The sequence below is a fragment of the Oryx dammah genome, unplaced genomic scaffold (assembly GCF_014754425.2).
Source record: "Oryx dammah isolate SB20612 unplaced genomic scaffold, SCBI_Odam_1.1 HiC_scaffold_13, whole genome shotgun sequence".
In the NCBI taxonomy this organism is placed as follows: domain Eukaryota; kingdom Metazoa; phylum Chordata; class Mammalia; order Artiodactyla; family Bovidae; genus Oryx; species Oryx dammah.
In genome coordinates, this window is record NW_024070197.1 from 49,584,763 (window position 1) to 49,607,669 (window position 22,907).

Below are 22,907 nucleotides of genomic sequence, written 5' to 3' on the forward strand. Positions count from 1 at the left end.
TCATTCTCTTCCCACGGTGATGGCTGAGGAGCAGGAGGGCACATTCCTACAGCCTAGCTTGGAATTGGCCCACTATCACTTCCACCCACATACCACTAGCCAAAGCAACTCCCATGGCCAAGCTCAGCGTCAATGGGATGGGGTAAAATATGCCATCTCTGGTGGAAGGAACTACAAAGTCACATGATACAAGATGTGGATGTGGGGCAGATGAAGCAGCAGAAATAAGAATGTATCCTAGGAAAGTGGTGTCCAGGGGCTGAGAGCCTGGACCTTCTGTCCTCAAGAGGAAGGCTGTTCCTCTCAGTTTGGCTGCTTGGCTCTGAGGCTCCAGGCAGGTGCCAGTGCAGGGGAGGAACAGGCTGCTGGAGGAAGGCTTTCACTTTCTTCCCCTCCCTGGCTTCCTGCCACAACTCAGCCACCAAGGTGATCTTTGTTGCACTTTCACTGGTTGGGTGTGGGCTGTGTTGGCTCAAGGTTTGCATTTGCCTGGCTCTTGGCAAATTTGAAAGAGGGGAGACTGTATTTTGAAAACTCATATCCCTGTTGGGCCACATCAGCAGAATATTTATTTTATTCTTCTCTCTCAATTTCCCCATCTGTAAAATGGGGACAGTAGACTTACTTCATGGTGCTGTTATGGGGATGAAAGTTTATATAAATAAAACTTTTAGCATGTTTTCTGCAAATAGAAAGTATTCATTGATTTTTTAAAATAAATATTTAATTTTTAGAGGAGTTTTAGGTACATATCAAAACTGGGGGAAAGAACAGGGATTTTCCATTTATCCCCTTTCCCACATATGCAAAGCCTCCCACATCATCAACAATGATAAGCCTATTTTGACACATCATAATCACCCAAAGTCCATAGTTTAAATTAGGGTGCACTCTTGACATTGTACATTCTGTGGGTTTGGATTAGTGATGTACTCACGAAGAGTATTGGAGAAGGAAATGGCAACCCACTCCAGTATTCTTGCCTGGAGAATCCCATGGATGGGGTGGTGGTGGGGGGCGGTGCCTGGCGGGCTACAGTCCATGGGGTCGCAAGAGTCAGACACAACTTAGCAACTAAACCACCACCACCATGAAGAGTACATCATGTGAAATGACAGCATGGATGAATCACAAGCTGGAATCAAGATTGCCAGGAGAAATATCAACAACCTCAGATAGGCAGATGATACCACTCTAATGGCCGAAAGTGAAAAGGAACTAAAGAGCTTCTTGATGAGGGTGAAAGACTCGGAGAGTGAAAAAATCTGGCTTAAAACTCATCAAAAAACTAAGATCAAGGCATCTGGTCTCATCACTTCATGGCAAATAGACAGGGAAAAAGTGGAAACAGTGACAGATTTTATTTTGGGTGGCTCCAAAATCATTGCAGATGGTGACTGCAGCCATTAAATTAACAGACACTTGCTCCTTGGAAGGAAAGCTATGACAAACCTAAACAGTGTATTTAAAAACAGAGACATCACTCTGCCAATAAACGTCCATATAGTCAAGGCTATGGTTTTTCCAGCAGTCATGTATGGATGTGAGAGTTGGACCATAAAGAAGTCTGAGTGCCAAAGAATTGATGCTTTCAAATTGTGGTGGTGGAGAAGACTCTTGAGTCCCTTGAACAGCAAGGAGATCAAACCAGTCAATTCTAAAGGAAATCAACCCTGAATATTCATCGCAAGGACAGATGCTGAAGCTGAAGCTACAGTACTTTGGCCATGTGATGGCAAAAGCTGACTCATTAGAAAAGACCCTGATGCTGGGGAAGATTGAGGGCAGGAGGAGAAGGGGGCAACAGAGGATGAGATGCTTGGGTGGCATCATCAACATAATTGACATGAGTCTGAACAAACTCTGGGAGATAGTGAAGGACAGAGAAGCCTGGGGTGCTGCAGTCCATGGGGTCACAAAGAGACTGACACAACTTAGCAACTGAACAACAACAACAACAAATGGGTTTGGACAAATAATGTATGATGGCATATACTCATCAACAGAGTATCTTCACTGCCCTTAAAATCCTCTGTGCTTCACCTCTTTATTGTTCCTCCTCCCTAACCCTGGCAATCGTGATCTTTTTATTGTCTCCATAGTTTTGCCCTTACCAGAATGTCATATATTTGGAATCATACAGTATGTAACCTTTTCAGACTGGCTTCTTTCATTTGGCAATATGCTTTTAAGGTTCTTCCATGTCTTTTCAGGGCTTCCCAGGTGGCTTTAGTGATAAAGAACTCACATGCCAATGCAGGAGACGTGGGTTCAGTCTCTGGGTTGGGAAGATCCCCTGGAGAAGGGCATGGCAATCCACTCCAGTATTCTTGCCTGGAGAATTCCATGGACAGAGGAGCCTGTTGGGCTACATTCCATAGGGTCGCAAAGAGTCAGACACGACTAAAGCGACCTAGCACGCTTACATGTCTTTTCATGGCTTGATGGTTTTTTCTTTTCTATTTTTTTTCTGTGTTGAATACTATTCCATTGTCTGGATGTACCACACTTTATATTATCCACTCACCAACTGAAGGACACTTTTGTTGCTGCCCATTAAATTTTAGCTAGGGATTTTCTTCTCTTTCAAGAATGATTCTAAAAATCAACTTTTGCCATTCAACAAAAATCAAATTTCTCCATGCAGCAATCAGTTATCTTCCTAGTCTCCCTTAAACTTCATGTCCAGAGTACTTTTTCTAATATTTTTCTGTAATTTTATAAAACACATGTAACATAAAATTTACCATGTTAGCAATTACTAAGAATAGTTACAGTTGTTGTTCAGTCACTCAGATGTATCTGACTCTTTGTGGCCGCATGGACTGCAGCACCCCAGGCTTCCCTCACTCTCTCCCAGAGTTTGCTTAAACTCATGTCAATTATGTCAATGATGAAACCCAACCATCTCATCCACTCTTGCCCCCTTCTCCTCCTGCCCTCAATCTTTACCAGCATCAGGACCTTTTCCAGTGAGTTAGCTCTTTGCATCAGGTGGCCAAAGTACTGGAGTTTCAGGTTCAGCATCAGTCCTTGCCATGAATATTCAGGGTTGATTTCCTTTAGAATTGACTGGTTTGATCTCCTTGTTGTCCAAGGGACTCTCAAGAGTCGTCTCCAACACCACAGTTCAAAAACATCAATTCTTTGGTGCTCAGCCTTCTTTATGGTCCAACTCTCACATCCATACATGACTACTGGAAAAACCATAGCTTGACTCTACAGAACTTTGTCAACAAAGTGATGTCTTCTGCTTCTTAATATGCTGTCTAGGTTGTCATAGTTTTTCTTCCAAGGAGCAAGCATCTTTAACTATGTTCATATTGTTGTGCAACTGATTTCCAGAGCTCTTTTTACCTTGCAAAACTGAGACTCTGTGCCCATTAAACAAATAGCCCTCATTTTCCTCCTGCCTCCAGCACCTGGAAACCATCATCCTACTTTCTGTCTCTGAATTGACTACTCTGGGAACCTCATATAAGTGGAATCATACCGTATTTGTCTTTTTGTGACTGGGCTTATTTCACTTACTGTAATGTCTTTGAGGATCATCCAAATTACAGCGTGTGTTAGAATTTTCTTTCCTTTTAAGGCTGAATGATATTCTATTGTATGTATATACCAAATTTTGTTTATCCATTAATCTGCTGATGGACACTTGGGTTGCTTTCACCTTTTGGCTAGTTTTGAATACTGCTGCCACGAATGTGGGTGTATAAATATGACTTTAAGATGCTGCTTTTAATTTTTTTGGATATATACCCAGAAGCAGGATTGCTGGATCATATGGTAGTTCTTAAAAAAGATTTTGAAGAACTGCCACACTGTTTTCCATAGTAACTGCATCATTTTACATTTCCACTATTAAGGGTTCTAATTTCATCACATCCTAGCCAACACTTGGTATGTTCTGTTTTTTTCTGATGGCGTGGGTACTATTTCACTGTGGTTTTGATTTGTATTTCCCTGTGGTTTTGATTTGGTGATCAGTGATGCTGAGCATTTTGCCTCTTTCTATAATGCATACCATCTTCCCTTTAACCATGTTGCACAACAGAACACTGCTCCCCACACAGCTTCTACCCAGTTTTTGCTCACTCATGTGAGTGAGTGAGTGGGTGAAAGTCACTCAGTCATGTCTGACTCTACGGCCCCGTGGACTGTAATCCATGGAATTCTCCAGGCTAGAATCCTGGAGTGGGTAGCCTTTCCCTTCTCCAGGGGACCTTCCCAAGCCAAGGATCAAACCCAGGTCTCCCGCATTGCAGGTGGATTCTTTACCAGCTGAGCCACAAGGGAAGCCCTCGTTCATGTGACTGTAGGCCAAATAAGATATATTGATCTTCCTTCCATTTCAGATTGTAAATACCTGGAGGAGGAAGACCGTGGTGTTCTTGTTTTCCCCAGTGACTTAGGAAAGTCTGCATTTAGGGCCTGAGGGTGTGACAACTTCCCAGTGAACCACACATGGTGGGATGTGAGGTCTAGAAAACATGGTTGACTCAAGGGTTGAGGAGTATTTAGCTCCCAACAAGAATTAGCCTGGCATCCCCAGCTTCTCTCGGGGCTCACTCCCATTGTGCTCTGCACCCCTCCTCCCCAGATACAAGCCTCGGGAGAAGCTGAAGGTGAACTTTGGCACTCCTGAGTTCCTGGCCCCAGAAGTCGTCAATTATGAGTTTGTCTCGTTCCCGACGGACATGTGGAGTGTGGGAGTCATCACCTACATGCTGTGAGTGCCCGGGGGCCTGGCTTCCCACTGTGGATGGAGGTCATTTGTCTTAGTTTGGGTATCCTTAGAAGCAGCAAAAATCTGAGTGCCAGGAGTTTATTGGGGAGGTGTCCCCAAGAGAAACACCGAGGAGTGGGGAAGTGAAATGGGGAAGGAAGGCAACTAGCAAGCTGTGTGTGGTGGAGTCAGTTACCACTGTGGGTAACTGGAGTTTAATCCTGTGGGGAACACTGTGGGACCCGCTCAGAGCTAATTCAGCTGAAGAGGGAGGGATTTGGAGTATTTATACACTGGCTCTAATCAGCTGCCGCTAGTGGGCTGGTCCCAGAGTTATTAATTCCCTGAAACCTCTGGGTTGATAAATCAGCTTCCACTAGAGAGAGAGCCCTCTGGTGAAGAAATAGAGGTCCTGCAGTACAAGTGGGGCTGGAGTGCACTGAAGTGGTAAGGAGAGGCGGGGACAGAGCAGGGCTCAGCTCATGCGTCTTCTAACCTTGTCCCTCTGCTCCCTGGGCTGAGGAAGTAGAGGTAGGATGGGCTGAGAGGAGAGCCAACCACAGACTTAACACTCTCTCTCTCTCCAGTTCTCTCAGCTATTTCCTCAGGGGCACGGCAAAACCAAGCTTTGCTCCCAGTCTTATTATTACAGTTTAACTGTTTCCTGTACTTTGCACATATGCTGCACCAGGTGGAGGAATACTGAGGCTCAAGGCCAGCCAGCGAGGTTGTCCTGTCTCTTTGCCCTCCTCTAGATGAGCCTAGTAAAGCCAGTTTTCCTTTGGCCTCTGAGGCCTGGGTAGTCTCAGAGACATGCCAAGCTATTTTAAAATTCAGTCAAATGTACACGACAAATGGGCATATTGGGTTGGGCCCCAATTTACTCAGGGTAAGAGGGAATGTTGGAGAAGAAAATGGCAACCCATTCCAGTATTCTTGCCTGGGAAATCCCATGGATAGAGGAGCCTGGTGGGCTACAGTCCATGGAGTCGCAAAGAGTTGGACACAACTGAGCGACTAAACAACAAGAGGGAATGTAGTGAGCATGATAAGGGACTTTTTCCAACACCCTTCCTGCCATCAGTTTTGCAGTCCTTCCACTTCCTCTTTGGAGTGCTGTGGATTTCTCCTATGGAGAGGCAACGGGTGGTGCTTTTCTTTCAAACCTTCTGGGTTCTGGTTAGTTTTGCTTGACCTTGTAAGTCTTCTCTGTCTCGTCAATGTGTGTTGGCAGGTGTGGATTCCACATACTGACGGTCCTTTCTCTCCTCTGTAGACTCAGTGGTTTGTCCCCATTTCTAGGAGAAACAGACGCAGAGACCATGAATTTCATTGTGAACTGTAACTGGGATTTTGATGCTGATACCTTTGAAGGGCTGTCAGAGGAGGCCAAGGACTTTGTCTCTCGGTTGCTGGTCAAAGAGAAAAGGTACCCTTTATTGCTTATCGCCCGTGATCCATTCTGCTGGTGACCATCCATCTGGATGCTGTGGAAATCAGGCTGTACTGGGCGGGGCTGCTGAAGTGAATGGTCCTTTTGTCCTGTAGACCAGTTCTGTCCAGGATTTCTTAGTCTGCTACTTCTTTGGGAAAAAAAGGTAGCAGGGAAAGGGACAAAGGAAATCAATTAAGAAACATGTGACTAGGATCATAAAATCTAGACAGAGTTTTAGAAAGGACCATATTTACAAATTAGGCCTATTTCCACGTTATCACTTTTGATGGGCTAATGTTGAAAAAAAGTTGAGATATGCAGTTGTTATTCCCCAGATTAAAAGACATAAAACCTAATTTCTTGGAGATGAAGACCTACTTACTTTTCAGTAGGTTTATCAAGGTCATGGGTTAGACCACTGAGTTTTCCAATACTCAGACATACGGGAATAACTACAAGTGGTAAGGCCCAAGATCTGGGCTCTGACTGTGAAAAGTTATGTGTGATGAAAAATATTTCTAATTCAGAAGAACAAGTTGAAATTATTCTCTATGAAGTTCTTTTAGAGCAATTCTTTTAGTTCTTGAGAGCAATTCCAGGCTCACCTGGCCCCCCTTCTGTCCTGCCTCAATTCCCCAGCTCTACTCTGGGAGGTGGTAATTAATCACTGGAAAATACATCTTCCATAGAGGGCTGAGAACATTTTGCTGACGACATTCTTGCACTTTTAAGGATGGGAATTTTAGGTAGGAGGGTGTCTTTTTTTAGTATGTGGCATGAATCTGCCCAAATGATTAATCTCTTCCACTGACTCAGCTTCCTACCAATTGAACAGATTTTGGACAGCCAGAAAAGGCAACCCCAGCTAAAAGTCTCACCTGCTGTTTGATTTCACAGCTGCAGAATGAGTGCCACACAGTGCCTGAAACATGAGTGGCTGAATAATTTGCCTGCTAAAGCTTCAAAATCGAAAGTTCATCTCAAATCCCAACTATTGCTGCAGAAATACATGGCTCAGAGGAAATGGAAGGTATCTGTTTTTCTTTTAGTAAAAGCAGCATTTGTCTTCTTTAAATGTCCTGTGAAAGAAGTGTAATAAGTTTTTTACTTACATTTTGATTCTAGATAGATTATTTAGGGAGAAAAATGCTTCATGTCAAAACCTATTACCTTGATTAAAAAAAATGCCTCAGACCAAAAATGACTGGTATAAAAGTAGCATTTAATTCATACTTACGTGAACACTTGAAGTGACAGCGTGAAGTTTGAACATATGTTCTCAATGACCATTGCAGTGACGTGATCAGAACTAACTGCCTGTAGTTTGAGGCTGATTCCTCCACATTTCAGAAAGAGGGCCTAGGAAAGCCCAGAAGTGAAAGTGTTAGCCACTCAGTTTTGTCTGACAGTTTGTGACCTCATGGACTGTAGTCCACCAGGGTCCTCTGTCCATAGAATCCTCCAGGCAAGAATACTGGAGTGGGTAGCCATTCCCTTCTCCAGGGGTTCGTCCCAACCCAGGTATTGAACTTGAGTCTCCTGCATTGCAGGCAGATTCTCTACTATTTGAGCCACCAGGGAAGCCCTATTAGGCTTTAAAAGCTTTATAATTTTGTTTACAACAGAACTGTTTGGAACCATGGGTGTAAAACATATCTTAAAAACAATTGTCTCCCAGAGAAGTGACTTTCCAATATTTTGATGTTGGCTTAGATCCTCTATAAAGCCAGCATACAAGTATATGTATACTCACACATGTGTGAAACAAAAATACTGTGACTTTTGCTCCACAGAGTATGATGAGCTCTGATATTTTCTACTCTATATTTGGTTTCATTAAAAATTTTCTAATCATGCTCCATGAATTTGATTTCATGACTCACTGGTGGGTTGTGAATTACAATTTTAAAAATATCATTCTAGAGTGCTCCATTTTTCACATGAAAAGGGCAGGAGAACATATTTTCTCACTTTAAACTTGCTCCAGATATGCCCCTGAAAGTAATGTGACTGTTTTACTATAGTTTTGCTAGAATCTTCTTTTCCCCTTTAGTTATCAATTTTAAACAAGTTCAAGTGGCTAAACTTAAGCAAGTCATTTTATTGTTTCTTCTTTAAATAATTGGTCTAAAAATATGCTTCCCTCCTCTTTTTTTTCTTTCCCTCGCTTAAGAAACACTTCTACGTGGTGACTGCTGCCAACAGGTTAAGGAAATTTCCAACTTGTCCCTAATCCTCAACTCTGCTGCTCCCATGGGCCTAGAAATTACTGGGACTGGTGGTGAAATCATGACTGAAGATTCTTAATAATCTGGCTTTCCACTTATTTTGTTTCAAAAAGGTTATGACTGTTGCCTTCCTTGTGGATGAAAAGTGGCTATAAGAAAGCGACCTAAGAATTTTTTCTGTTTTGTAAGATCACTGAGTTGAAATGATGTGGTTACTTTTCAAGCGTACCTACTTTGGGTGATAAGTATAGGCATGCTTTAAGTAGTAGGTAGGAACACTCCTACTTTGCATATGTCAACTTTAAAGTCAGCTTACTTTGATTAAAGAACCCAGTGGACTATCACACCGGGCATGTCAGTCAGTGTTACCTCCTCCAGTGCAAAGAATTCCTAGCATTTTGATTTGCTCAGAAGTGAGCTGAAATTTTGTACTACATTTATTGCTCTAGTGTGAAGCAATGTAGATTTAGGGCAGAGATCTTCAAACTTGTTTTAGCTTGTACTCCCTTTCCAGAATCAAAACATGCAGGCCTCTGCCCTCTCCTAATTCTGCCCTGTCCTGACACCGGCAGTCTCCATCCTGACCTGTCTTTCTCAGTTATGAATCTACGGTCTAGTAAGTCTGGGAACTGATATGTAACATGTGAAAAGAGAATGCAGTGGGGTTCAGCTTTCTGAGAGAAATACAGAAACGATGGATCGTGAGAAATCAAATGAAAACTGCTTTCCTCCTGCTTTATGGGGATAGAACCGTCACTTAACTAACTTCATGAAATGAGTAACAAGGAATGCTTTATTATTCAAAAGTAAATATTCCTTTTAATTTCCTCACTGCTAACTTGATTTTCAGGGTATTCCCCATTACCATCTTGGGTCAGCAGTTTTTACTTTTAGTTTTTAATTAGCCATGCAACAGTTTCACATTTTTTGTCCCATAATACTTTTTTTTTTTTTAAGTACAGGACATGGGTGTGGGGAGAGGGGCAGAAGATGGAGGGATTAATCCTCCTGATGCATTTCTTTGGTTATAATGTTCCTCTGGAACACTAACGCCTGTTGGGAAGCTAAGATTTTCAGTACCGGCACACCTCGGCCTGCTGCAAGCTGACTGGCTAGTGGGTGAATATCAGAAGAGATGGCTGCTGGATCTCTCTTTCATGGGCCAGTAACAGTGGCTTAGGAAAATGCTTTAAGGTGTTTTGAAAGCAGCCTTAGAAAGAGCTAGAGGAATCAGTTCTATCTATAGTATGGTTATTCTTCCCCTCCACAGGACTTCACATTGGCGGGGAATGCTATGAATCTTCTCCCCAGAAAAATGGAGTCTCCCCAGTTAGTTATTCTAATCTAGAACACCACTGCCTAACAGAAATATATGAGTCAAATACATAATTTTAAAATGTCTGATAGCTTCTCTTAAAAAAAAATCTGGTAAAATTAATTTCAATAATTTATTTAGCATAATATATCAAACATTTCAATATCTAATCATTATAAAAAATTATTCATAAGCTATTTTATATTCTTTTTCTCATACTAAGTCTCTAAAATCTGGTGTGTATTTTACACTTAAAATACATGTCAGTTCAGATTCTAGGTTTTTATCAGACATAATTTGTATTTAGATTTCATAAAATTTACTGTGGAAAAATATATTCACATGCTCAAGTTATTCAAAGCATCTTAAATATTTTCCAGTACTTTTATATTTAGTAAAAATTAGGAATTAGGAATTCAGTTTTACAGCTGCATTAACCACATTTTAAGTGCATTTAGCCACATATGGTTTGTGGCTTCTATATGACAGGACAGATCCAGGGAAAATCTAATAGTTATCAAATTTTAATTTTCCCTCATATGCTGTAATTCTCTACCTAAAGAAACAACTTTTCTCCAAAGTCCCTTTGAGGGATTTGTTTAGGCCAGACCCACACAAGTGAGAGTTACTGCAGAAGTTAGCCTCTCTTATTTGAAATGTGAAGCTTTAATTTTCTGGATATATTATTTAAAAATTTTCAGATATTTTTAGTTGTTGGTATGTACTTAACTCAAAAATGTTTTAGACTGACGCTTTGCAAACTATTTCTAATGGGACTTTTTAATCTGAACGAACAGTCATTAAAAACTTCTGAGAGATCCAATATAAAATAAAATTTTTTAAAAAGAAAGACAACTGTTCGGCAGAGGAAATCTGAAAGGTAGTCATGACCCACATTTTATCTATCAGATTTAGTGGGGGTGTGGGCAAAACAGAATTTTTCACTCTTGATGAATATGTATCCAATCCAAATAAAAGTGATGCCCACACTTTCACCCAGCAATTCCATTCCTAGAAATTTATCCCTCAGCAATATTTGAACCAGCGGGCAGAGGTGTATGCAAGATGACATTTACTGTAGCAAAATGGCCCAGTGAACACAACCTACATGTGATTATCAGTATAAATTTAAATTTTGCCACATACGTATAGGAGGTTGCCTTGTAGCTGTTCAAGATAGATCTTGATGTACTGATTTTTATTATGAAAAAATTATGGAACGTATATATGGTATTATCCTATTTGTGAAGTTATGTTTATATATGTGTTAAAATTTTCTAGGTTATGCAAGAAACTTAACAGTGGAACGTGGGAACTGGGTGATGGGGGGAGAGCGAATTCTACTTTTCACGTTATTTCTGAATTATTTGAATTTTTTAACAATAAGCATGTATTGCTTTTATAATTAAAAATTAGCCACCTCTTGTCAAGTGTGGACCCTGTCTTGACCCTGGTTTGAGCAAATAAACAATAAAGATATTTCAGAGACATTTAGGGAAATTTAATTCTAAATTGTATATTTGATGACAGAATTTCTATTTGTATTAATATTGTGAAGTATGATAACAGCAATGTGTTTATAATGTGGATTAAATGACTTCAGGAAAAAGGGAGATATAGTGAAGCAAGTATGGCAAAATCTTAACTGTCGGGTTTGAGTAGTCAGTATGGGCTACCAGTGTATTTTCCTCTAGTAAAGGGACATACATTTGTTGTATACATTTGAAAACTTTCATGATAAAGCATTTTTTAATCAGTTAAATAAGCCAAGAGGAGCTGTTAAAGAAATGAGCTTCCGAAAATCTTTACAACAGCACTGGAATATATGAACCCACTAAGTAGAAAGCTTCTGTTGCTGGGGAATGAATGTGTTGAAAAACTGTAAAGGATTCCAGCTCTAGGAGAGCATTTGGACAAGACTGCTGCTGCTGCTGCTGCTAAGTCGCTTCAGTCGTGTCCAACTCTGTGCGACCCCATAGATGGCAGCCCACCAGACTCCCCCATCCCTGGGATTCTCCAAGCAAGAACACTGGAGTGGGTTGCCATTTCCTACTCCAGTGCATAAAAGTGAAAAGTGAAAAGTGAAAGTGAAGTCATGTCCAACTCTTAGCGACCCCATGGATTGCAACCCACCGGGCTCCTCCGTCCATGGGATTTTCCAGGCAAGAGTACTGGAGTGGGGTGCCATTGCCTTCTCCTTGGACAGACTATGTTAATACAATTCCCCTACCCCACAACTATTAGGTTGGTGCAAATGTAATTGCTATCTCAGATTGTGAATTTTAAATCATTTTAACTAGACTCAAACATATCTTTATTAATCAAAATAGGAACCATTACAAGCAACACATTTTTGCCAACAAGAAATGTTTGTTTATTACTGTAGCATAGAAGTGCATGTTTTGGGATTCGACAAACTCTTGGAAAGCATTTTCTGCCTCCTGATGGTTGTGGAAGTGTTTTCCCTGCAAAAAATTGTTGAGATGCTTGAAATAGTGGTAGTCAGTTGGTGAGAGTCCAGGTAAATATGGCAGATGAGGCAAAACTTCATAGACCAATTCATTCAATTTTTTTTTAGTTAATTTATTTTTTATTGAAGGATAATCACTTTACAGAATTTTGTTGTTTTCTGCCAGACCTCAACATGAATCAGCCATAGGTATACATATATTCCCTCCCTTTTGAACCTCCCTCCCATCTCCCTGCCCATCCTACCCCTCTAGGGTGGTACAGAGCCCCTGTTTGAGTTTCCTGAGCCATACAGCAAATTCCCTTTGGCTATGTATTTTACATATGGTAATGTAAGTTTCCATGTCTTTTCATACATCTCACCCTCTCCTCCCCTCTCCCCATATCCATAAGTCTATTTTCTATGTCTCTCCACTGTTGCCCTGTAAGTAAATTCCTCAGTACCTTTTTTCTGCTGCTGCTGCTAAGTCGCTTCAGTTGTGTCCAACTCTGTGTGACCCCATAGACGGCAGCCCACCAGGCTCCCCCGTCCCTGGGATTCTCCAGGCAAGGACACTGGAGTGGGTTGCCATTTCCTTCTCCAATGCATGAAAGTGAAAAGTGAAAGTGAAGTCACTCAGTCCTGTCTGACTCTTAGTGACCCCATGGACTGCAGCCTACCAGGCACCTCCGCCCATGGGATTTTCCAGGGAAGAGTACTGGAGTGGGGTGCCATTGCCTTAAATATGAGTTAGAATATGATATTTCTCTTTCTCTTTCTGACTTACTTCACTCTGTATAATAGGTTCTAGGTTCACCCACCTCATCAGAACTGACTCATGCATTCCTTTTCATGGCTGAGTAATATTCCATTGTGTAGATGTACCACAACTTGTTTACCCATTCATCTGTCGATGGACATCTAGGTTGCTTCCATGTTCTAGCTATTGTAAATAGTGCTGCAATGAACAATGGGGTACATGTGTCTTTTTCAATCTTGGTTTCCTCAGGGTATATGCCTAGGAGTGGGATTGCTGGGTTATATGGTGATTTTATTCCTAGTTTTTTTTAAGGACTCTCCATACCATCTTCCATAGTGGCTGTATCAATTTACATTCCCACCAACAGTGAAACAGTGCTCCCTATTCTCCACACCCTCTCCAGCATTTATGTTTGTAGACGTTTTGATGATGGCCATTCTACCTGTGTGAGGTGATATCTCATTGTGGTTTTGATTTGCATTCTCTAATAATGAGCAATGTTGAGCATCTTTTCATGTGTTTGTTAGCCATCTGTATGTCTTTGGAGAAATGTCTGTTTAGGTCTTTTCCCCACTTTTTGATTGGCTTGTTTTTCTTGCATTGAGTGATATGAGCTGCTTGTATATTTTGGAAATTAATCCTTTGTCAGTTGTTTCATTTGCTATTATTTTCTCCCATTCTGAGGGCTGTCGTTGCACCTTGCTTAGAGTTTCCTTTGCTGTGCAAAAGCTTTTAAGTTTAATCAGGTCCGACTTGTTTACTTTTGTTTTTATTTCCATTCCTCTAGGAGGTGGGTCATAGAGGATCTTGCCTTGATTTATGTCATTGAGTGTTCTGTCTATGTTTTCCTCTAAGAGTCTTATAATTTCTGGTTTACATTTAGATCTTTAATCCATTTTGAGTTTATCTTTGTGTATGGTGTTAGGAAGTGTTCTAATTTCATTCTTTTACATGTAGCTGTCCAGTTTTCCCAGCACCATTTATGAAGATGCTGTCTTTGCCCTATTGTATATTCTTGCCTCCTTCATCAAAAATAAGGTACCCATACGTGGATGGGTTTATTCCTGGGCTTTCTATCTTGTTCTATTGGTCTATATTTCTGTTTTTGTGCCAGTACCATACTGTGTTGATGACTGTACCTTTGTAGTATAATCTGAAGTCAGGAAGGTTGATTCCTCCAGCTCCATTCTTCTTTCCCAAGACTGCTTTGGCTATTTGGGGTCTTTTGTGTTTCCATATGAATTGTGAAATTTTTTGTTCTAGTTCTGTGAAAAATGCAATTGGTAATTTGACAGGGATAGCATTGAATCTGTAGATTGCATTTGGTAGTATAGTTATTTTCACAATATTGATTCTTCCTACCCAGGAATGTGGAATATCTCTCCATTTGTGTCATCTTTGATTTCTTTCATTAGTGTCTTATAATTTTCTATGTACAGTTCTTTTTGTCTCCTTCGGTAAGTTTATTCCTAGATACTTAATTCTTTTTGTTACAATGATTAATGGGATTGATTCCTTAATTTCTCTGATTTTTCATTGTCAGTATATAGAAATGCAAGTGATTTCTGTGTATTGATTTTGTATCCTGCAACTTTGCTAAATTCACCGATTAGCTCTAGTAATTTGCTGATACTATCTTTAGGGTTTTTTATGTACAGTATCATGTCATCTGCAAACAGTGAGAGCTTTACTTCTTTCCCGACCTGGATTCCTTTTGTTTCTTTTTCTTCCCTGATTGCTGTAGCTAGGACTTCCAGAACTATAGTGGTGGAAGTGGCTGAATAATAGTGGTGAACGTGGACATCCTTATCTTGTTCCTGATCTTAGGGGGAATGCTTTCAGTTTTTCACTACTGAGAATAATGTTTGCTTTGGTTTATCATATATGGCCTTTACTATGTTGAAGTAGGTTCCTTCTATGCCCTTTTATTTCCGAAGAGTTTTAATCATAAATGGGTGCTGGGAGTTTTGTCAAAGGCTTTTTCTGCATCTATTATCATATGATTTTTGTCTTTCAATTTGTTAACATGTATCACATTGATTGATTTATATATATTGAAGAATCCTTGCATCCCTGGAATAAACCCAACTTGATCGTGGTGTATGAGCTTTTTGATGGGTTGCTGAATTCTGTTTGCTAAAATTTCATTGAGGATTTCTGCATCTATGTTCATCAGTGATATTGGCCTGTAGTTTTCTTTTTTTGTGTTGTCTTTGTCTGGTTTTGGTATCAGGGTGATGATGGCCTCGTAGAATGAATTTGGAAGTGTCCTTCCTCTGCAATTTTTTGAAAGAGTTTTAGAAGGATAGGCATTAGCTCTTCTCTAAATGTTTGATAGAATTCTCCTGTGAAGTTATCTGGTCCTGGGCTTTTGTTTTTTGGGAGATTTTTTTTTTAATCACAGCTTCAATTTCAGTGCTTGTAATTGAGTTGTCCATAATTTCTATTTCTTCCTGGTTCAGTCTTGGAAGATTGAACTTTTCTAAGAATCTGTCCATTTCTTCCAAGTTATCTATTTCATTGCCATAATAGTCTCTTATAATCCTTTGTCTTTCTGCATTGTCTAACCTCTTCTTCTTCATTTCTAATTTTGTTGCTTTGACTCTTCTCTCTTTTTTTCTTGATGAGTTTGGCTAAAAGTTTGTCAGTTTTGTTTATTTTCTCAAAGAACCAGCTTTTAGTTTTATTAATCTTTACTATTGTGTCTTTCATTTCTTTTTCATTTATTTCTGCTTGGATCTTTATGATTTCTTTCCCTCTACTAATTTTGGGGCCTTTTTGTTCTTTTTCCAGTTGTTTTAGGCGTGAAGTTAGGTTGTCTATTCAATGTTTTTCTTGTTTCTTGAGGTAGAATGGTATTGCTGTAAACTTCCCTCTTAGAACTGCTTTTGCTGCATCCCCCAGGTTTTGAGTTGCTGTGTTTTCACTGTCATTTGTTTCTAGAATTTTTTTAATTTCCCTTTTGATTTCTTCAGTAACCTGTTGGTTATTTAGAAACGTGTTGTTTAATCTCCATGTGTTTGTGTTTCATGCAGTTTTTTGCTTGTAATTGATATCTAGTCTCATAGCATTGTGGTTGGAGAAGATGCCTGATACAATTTCAATTTTCTTATATTTACTGAGGTTTGATTTGTGACCCAAGATGTGGTCTATCCTGGAGAATGTTCCATGTGCACTTGAGAAGAATGAGTACTCTTCTGCATTTGGATGGAATGTCCTGAAGATGTCAATGAGATCCAGCTCATCTAATGTATCATTTAAGACTTGTGTTTCCTTATTAATTTTCTGTTTTGATGATCTGTCCACTGGTGTGCATAGGGTGTTAAAGTCTTCTACTCTTCCGTGTTACTGTCAGTTTCTCCTTTTATGTCTGTTAGTGTTTGTCTTATGTATTGAGGTGCTCCTATGGTGGGTGCACATCGATATTTACAATTGTTATGGCTTCCTCTTGGATTGATCCCTTGATCATTATGTAGTGTCCTTCCTTATCTCTTGTAATCTTCTTTAAGGTGTATTTTGTCTGATGTGAAGATTGCTCCTCCAGCTCTATTTTGCTTCCCATTTGCATGGAATATATTTTCCATCCTCTCATTTTCAGTCTATATGTGCCTTTAGGTCTGAAGTGGGTTTCTTGTGGACAGCACATATAAATGGGTCTTGTTTCTGTATCTATTCAGCCAGCTTGCATCTTTTGGTTGAAGCATTTAATCCATTTACATTTAAAGTAATTATTGATATATATGTTCATGTTGCCATTTTCTTAATTGTTTGGGGTGCTTTTGTAGATGTTTTTTCTTCTCTTGTATTTCTTGACTATATAAGTCCCTTTAACATTTGTTGTAAAGCTGGTTTGGTTTGAATTCTCTTAACTTTTGCTTGTCTGAAAAGCTTTTTATTTCTGCATCAATTTTAAATGAGATCCTTGCCAGGTACAGTAATCTTGGTTGTAGATTTTTCCCTTTAAGTATTTTAAATATATCCTGCCATTCCCTTCTGGCCTGCAGAGTTTCTGCTAAAAGATCAGCTGTTAAGCATATAGAGTTTCCCTTGTATGTTACTCTTTGCTTCTTTCTTGCTGCTTTTAATATTCTTTCTTTGTGTTTGGTCTTTATTTGATCAGTAAGTGTCTTGGTGTGTTTCTCCATGGGTTTATCCTGTATGGGACTCTTTGTGCCTCTTGGACTTGATTGACTATTTTCTTTTCCATGTTGGGGAAATTTTCAGCTATAATCTCTTCAAAAATTTTCTCATACCCTTTCTTTTTCTCTTCTTCTGCTGCTGCTAAGTCACTTCAGTCATGTCCGACTCTGTGCGACCCCACAGACATCAGCCCACCAGGACCCCCTCCCCCCCCCGCCCCTGGGATTCTCCAGGCAAGAACACTGGAGTGGGTTGCCATTTCCTTCTCCAATGCATGAAAGTGAAAAGTGAAAGTGAAGTCACTCTCTTAGCGACCCCATGGACCACAGTCTACCAGGCTCCTCCATCCATGGGATTTCTGGGACCCCTATAATTCAAATGTTGGTGCATTTGATATTGTCCCAGAGGTCTCTGAGGCTATCCTTAGTTTTTTTCGTTCTTTTTACTTTATTCTGCCCTGCAGAAGTTATTTCCACCATTTTATCTTCCAGCTCACTGATTCGTTCTTCTGCTTCAGATATTCTGCTATTGATCCCTTCTAGAGTATTTTTAATTTCAGTAATTGTGTTGCTTGTCTCTGTATGTTTATTCTTTAATTTTTCCAGGTCTTTGTTCATTGATTCTTGCATTTTCTCCATTTTTGTTTCCAAGGTTTTTCATCATCTTTACTATTTACTATTATTATTCTGAATTCTTTTTCAGGTAGTTTGCCTATTTCCTCTTCATTTATTTGGACTTCTGTGTTTACAGTTTATTCCTTTATTTGTGTAGTATTTCTCTGCCTTTTCTTTCTTTTTTTTTTAACTTGCTGTGTTTGAGGTCTCCTTTTCCCATGCTTCAAGGAAAGTTGAATTCTTTCCTTGAAGAAGGTTGAATTCTTTCTTCCTTTTGGTTTCTGCCCTCCTAAGGTTGGTCCAGTAGTTTGTGGAAGGCTGGCAGGCCACAGTCTACAGTGTCGCAATGAGTTGGACATGACTGAAGCGACCCTGCGCACATAGACACAAGATTTTTTTGCCTTTGGCAGCTCTGCCCCAGTGAGAGTTGAGCATGAAGGTGGCGCAGTTGCTTGGCTTGCGGGAACCCTGGTGGTGCCAAGTGTGCAGGCACATGGACTGCCTCCAGCATTAGGAGTTATGGCCCTATCAATCAGAGTCTTGATAAGCCTCTTGTAGCCGGTGATCAGAAGGCCTCTTTGCCAGTCTTTTTCCATAGCTCTATCCATTCAGGCACTTAGAAGGCTCCCTTGCCTAGGGTCTTTCTCTGTTGTTCGGCACATCAGGCACATAGAGGGGTCCCCCTGGCTGGGGTCCTACTCTGTAGTTCAGAGTGTCAGGCGTTTGATGGGCCAGCCTTGCTATTGTTCAGCTACCAGTGCTGGAATGTGGGGAGAGAGAGGCTATGCTGGTGGCTCCACCCCCTACGCATGGCTCAGCAGTATCACCTTGCTTCCATAGTTGCCTGGCTTTCCTCCACCGGCATTTCCCACCAGGATCTCCTCCCTCACATCCCCTCAATCCATCTCTCCAGTCAACAGTAGCCCTAGCCCTGGGATTGTGCCACAATCCGTAAGCTCCAGCTCCCAGCCACTGCACCTTCCAGGGGACTAGCGTTCCTGTCTGGGGTATGTGTGGCTGTGGCAAGGACTGTGATTCTCATTCCATTTAGGTGGCCACAGATCAACTGTTTCACTCTCAGCCTTAAATGTTTCTCTTCTGACTCAGACAATTGCCCCGATGTGGGGATTGGACCCCCGCTTTAGTTCCCCCACCTGCTGAGGGCAGGTCCAGTCCTACTAACACTTCCGTTTTCCCCCCTAGTCCCTTCATCCTACTGAGTTTTGCATGGTTCTATATATTCTTTTCCACTGGTCAGGTACTCCTGTCCACTCTCAGCTGGTGGTCTGCATGCACTTCTGTGTATGAAGGTGTATTCCTGATGTATCCGTGGAGAGAGATGTACTCCATGTCCACCTACTCCTCTGCCATCTTGTTCTCAGTCTTGTTCAATTTTTGAAGTGTTGGTTGTGTGATGTGCGGTGGGGCATTGTTGTGGAGAAGAATCAGGTCCTTTCTGTTGACCAATGTCAGCTGCAAGCATTGCAGATTTTGGTGCATCTCATCGACCTGCTTCTCAGATGTAATGGTTTTGCTGGGATTCAAAGAGCTGTAGTGGATCAGACTGGCAACAGACCACCAATCAGTGACCATGAGCATTTTTTGGTGCAAGTTTGGCTTTGGAAAGTGCTTTGGAGCTCCTTCTTGGTCCAACCACTGAGCTGATCGTCACTGAATGTCATATAAAATCCACTTTTTGTGGCATGCCACAATCCAGTTGAGAAATGGTTCGTTGTCGCACAGAATAAGAGAAAACAACAGTTCAAAATGATGATTTTTTAAAATTTGTGGTTAGCTCATGAGGTACCCACTTATTGAGCCTTTTCACCTTTCCAATTTGCTTTAAATGCTAAATGACCATAGAATGGTTGATGTTGAATTCTTCAGCAACTTCCTGTGTAGTTGTAAGGGGATCAGCTTCAATGATGGCTGTCAATTGGTGATTGTCAACTTCCAATGGCCAGCCACTATGCTCTTCATATTCAAGGTTCTTGTCTCCTTTGCAAAATTTCTTGAACCACTGCTGCACTATATGTTCCTTAGCAGTTCCTGGGCCAAATGCATTGTTGATGTTGCGAGTTATCTCCACTGCTTTAAAACCCATTTTGAACTCGGGTAAGAAAATTGCTCAAATTTGCTTTTTGTCTAACATCATTTCCATAATTGAAAATAAACATAAACAGCAAGAAGTGTCATTAGCAAAAAAATAATAAAGCAAGAAATGTGCATTAAAATAATGTGTAACATAACCACATTTATTTAAGAATGTATTCCAATATCAAACAGCAAAATTTCAACAATGAAAAAAACCGCAATTACTTTTGCACCAACCTAATAGTTGAAAGGTGATTCATTTTGCTGTATGGCAGAAACCAACACAAAATTGTAAAGCAATTATCCTCCAATTAAAAATAAATTTAAAAAAAAGAAAACAAAACAAATAACCAAGAACTTATTCTTGGTTTGATTATCTTATTCTACCAGATAATCAAAATAATTACCATTGTTTGCTTTTAAGGCATAAGAAAGGTCACAAATAGTACTAAGATTTATTCTCATGAAATTAACAGTGAAAAGGCAACCTTAGGAACAGGAGAAAATATTTGCAATCATTTTTTAAACAGAGGCTTAATATTTACACTATATAAAGAACAACTCAACAGCAACAAAAATCCATAGAAAAAATAGGCAAGGATTTCAACAGACATTTTCCTAAGTGGCCAATAAGCTCATGAAAAAGTGCTCACTAGTCATCAGGGGAATGCGAATCAAAACCACAGTGAGATACCACCTCATACCAGTTTAGGATGGCTACTGACCAAAAAAGAAAAAAAAGCAGAAAATAAGTGTTGGCAAGGATGTGAAGAAATTGGAACTCTTACGCACTGTTGGTGGGAATGTAATATGATACAGTTGCCATGGAAAATAGTATGTTGGTTCCTCAAAAATTTTTAAATAGAATTAGATGACCTAGCATTCTGGGTAAACGCCCAAAAGAATAGAAAGCAGGGTCTCCAAGAAACACTATATATATATACACACACATCTATAGCAGCACTATTCACAACAGCCAAGAGGTGAAAGCAACCTATGTGTTCATTGACAGATAAATGGATAAACACAGTGTGGTATATCCACACAATGGAAAATTATTCAGCCTCAAAAAGGAAAGAAATTCTGACATATGCCACAATATGGATGAACCTCAAGGACATTATGCTAAGTGAAAAAAACACACAAAAAAAATATTGTATAATTCCACTTAGATGAAGATTCTAGCTAGATTAGTCAAATTCAGAGGTAGAATGGTGGTTGTCTGAGGCTGAGGGAGGGAGGAATGGGAGTTGTTAATGGGTTTCGAGAGTAGAGTCAGCTTTGCGGGGTGAAGAGTTCTGGAGATCACATAATGTGAATGTTTAAACACTACTGTTTTTTTGTTTAGTCACTAAATTGCATCTGACTCTTGTGTGACCCCATGGACTGCAGCCCAACATGCTCCTCTGTCCATGGGATTTCCTAGGCAAGAATACTGGAAGGGATTGCCATTTCCTTCTCCAGGGGATCTTCCCCACCCGAGGATCGAACCTGTATCACCTGCACTGGCAGGCAGATCCTTTACCACTGAGCCACCGGGGAAGCACTACAGCATTGCTGACTATATTGACTTAACTCTTAAGATAGTAAACAACATATGTATTTTATCACAATTTATCTTTTAAAAATGAGTGTGCTTTAATTCTGATGCAAAGCTAGAATCTAAATCTTGGCACCAAAACCAGATTACATACCTTCTTAAAATAAATGAGGAAAAGACTCACCCATTTTAGATCAAAGTAGTAACAGAAGTACTATTTAGTGAATGCCTTCTAAGTACCACACACTTTAAAACATTACCTTCAATTCTCACAAGGTAGATAATATATCTATTTTTTAAACAAGGAAACTGAAGCTCAGTAAGGTTGTGAAATTTCCTTAGGCTATTAGTGGCAAAGTCAGAATTTAAACATAACTGCATGTGGTTCCAAAGCTCACATTCATTCCCATCTACCACAGGGCTGTGGGATATTATACCTGTTTGGGGATCATTTGATTATAGCCTTTAAACACAACAGCTTGGTAAGTGTTTAGAATTAAAAGGGGCTGGGGAAAAAAATCACTCTTTTAGCTACTTCTGTTCTATGTAGCAGGTATTATACCTTATTTACAGCAAATAGAAAGCAACAACTATTATTACTGATACCATCCTAAATAGGTTTAAACAATTTAGATGCAATCACTTTATTGCATTCTTCACGGAAATATTTACTTAGATCATGTGTTCTTAATTTTAGTTAAAATCATGTCTGGCATGATGCCTTAGAACTGCTAGCAACTTATCTTCCCAGTCCTTTTCCATAGTTGTAAAATGAGTAGTATTTAGTAAGGTTATATTTTTCAGTATGTAGATAGCAAAGAAAATAAATCTTGGTCTCTCTTTTTTAAAGTATAATTGACTTACAACATATAAATATGTATAAGTTTCAGGTGTACAATATAGTGACTTGATTTCTATACATTATGAAATGACCACCAGTCTAGTCAGTTACCATTTGTCATCACACAGTGATTACATTATTGACCATACTTCTTATGCTGTACATTGCATCCCCATGACTTATTTATAACTTATTTATAATCCCCCTCATCTATTTCACTCATTCTCTCGACCCTCCTTCCCCTCTGGCAACCACCGATTTGTTCTCTGTATCCAAGTCTGTTTCTGTTTGTTTTTAGATTCCACATGTGAGATCATATGGTATTTTTCTTTCTCTGACTTACTTCACTTAGTTTAACACTCTCTAGGTCCATCTATGTTGTCACACCTTGGTTTGTTTCTTAATTTTTTAATATGATGCTAATATATAATTATGTGAGACCTCTTTAAGTGTTTCTATATTTTAATACTTACTAAATCCTTTTACCAGGAGCTGCACTAAATGCTTTACAAGTATTGGCTCAGATACTCCTCCAATTATACTATGAGGTAGACATCTCTTTTATTCCTACTTATAGATGAAGGATGTGTGTTAGTCACTTAGCCATGACCAGCTCTTTGTGACCCCATGGACTGTAGCCCGCCAGGCTCCTCTGTCCGTGGGATTCTCCAGGCAAGAATACTGGAGTGGATTACCATTTTCTTCTCCAGGGGATCTTCCTGACCGAGGGATCGAACCTGCATTGCAGGCAGATTCTTTACT

General features: G+C 40.0%; 1 protein-coding gene and 1 pseudogene across 4 annotated transcripts in view; one reads left to right on the top strand and one right to left on the bottom strand.

Moving 5' to 3' along the window:
- Positions 1 to 11,207, top strand: part of MYLK3 (myosin light chain kinase 3) — a 59,710-nt gene extending 48,503 nt beyond the window's left edge. For 3 of the 4 annotated variants that reach the window (XM_040253608.1, XM_040253609.1, XM_040253607.1), the window contains exons 10-13: positions 4,604 to 4,732; positions 6,006 to 6,158; positions 7,062 to 7,194; positions 8,338 to 11,207. In XM_040253608.1, coding sequence (XP_040109542.1) covers positions 4,604 to 4,732; positions 6,006 to 6,158; positions 7,062 to 7,194; positions 8,338 to 8,397 — 475 coding nt within the window. In that variant the 3' untranslated portion in view covers positions 8,398 to 11,207. The remainder of the gene's footprint in view (positions 1 to 4,603; positions 4,733 to 6,005; positions 6,159 to 7,061; positions 7,195 to 8,337) is intronic. The other variant, XR_005723373.1, reaches the window with a different exon arrangement.
- A 7,819-nt stretch (positions 11,208 to 19,026) lies between these two features.
- LOC120873330 lies at positions 19,027 to 19,831 on the bottom strand (annotated as a pseudogene).
- Between the last annotated feature and the right edge of the window lie 3,076 nt (positions 19,832 to 22,907).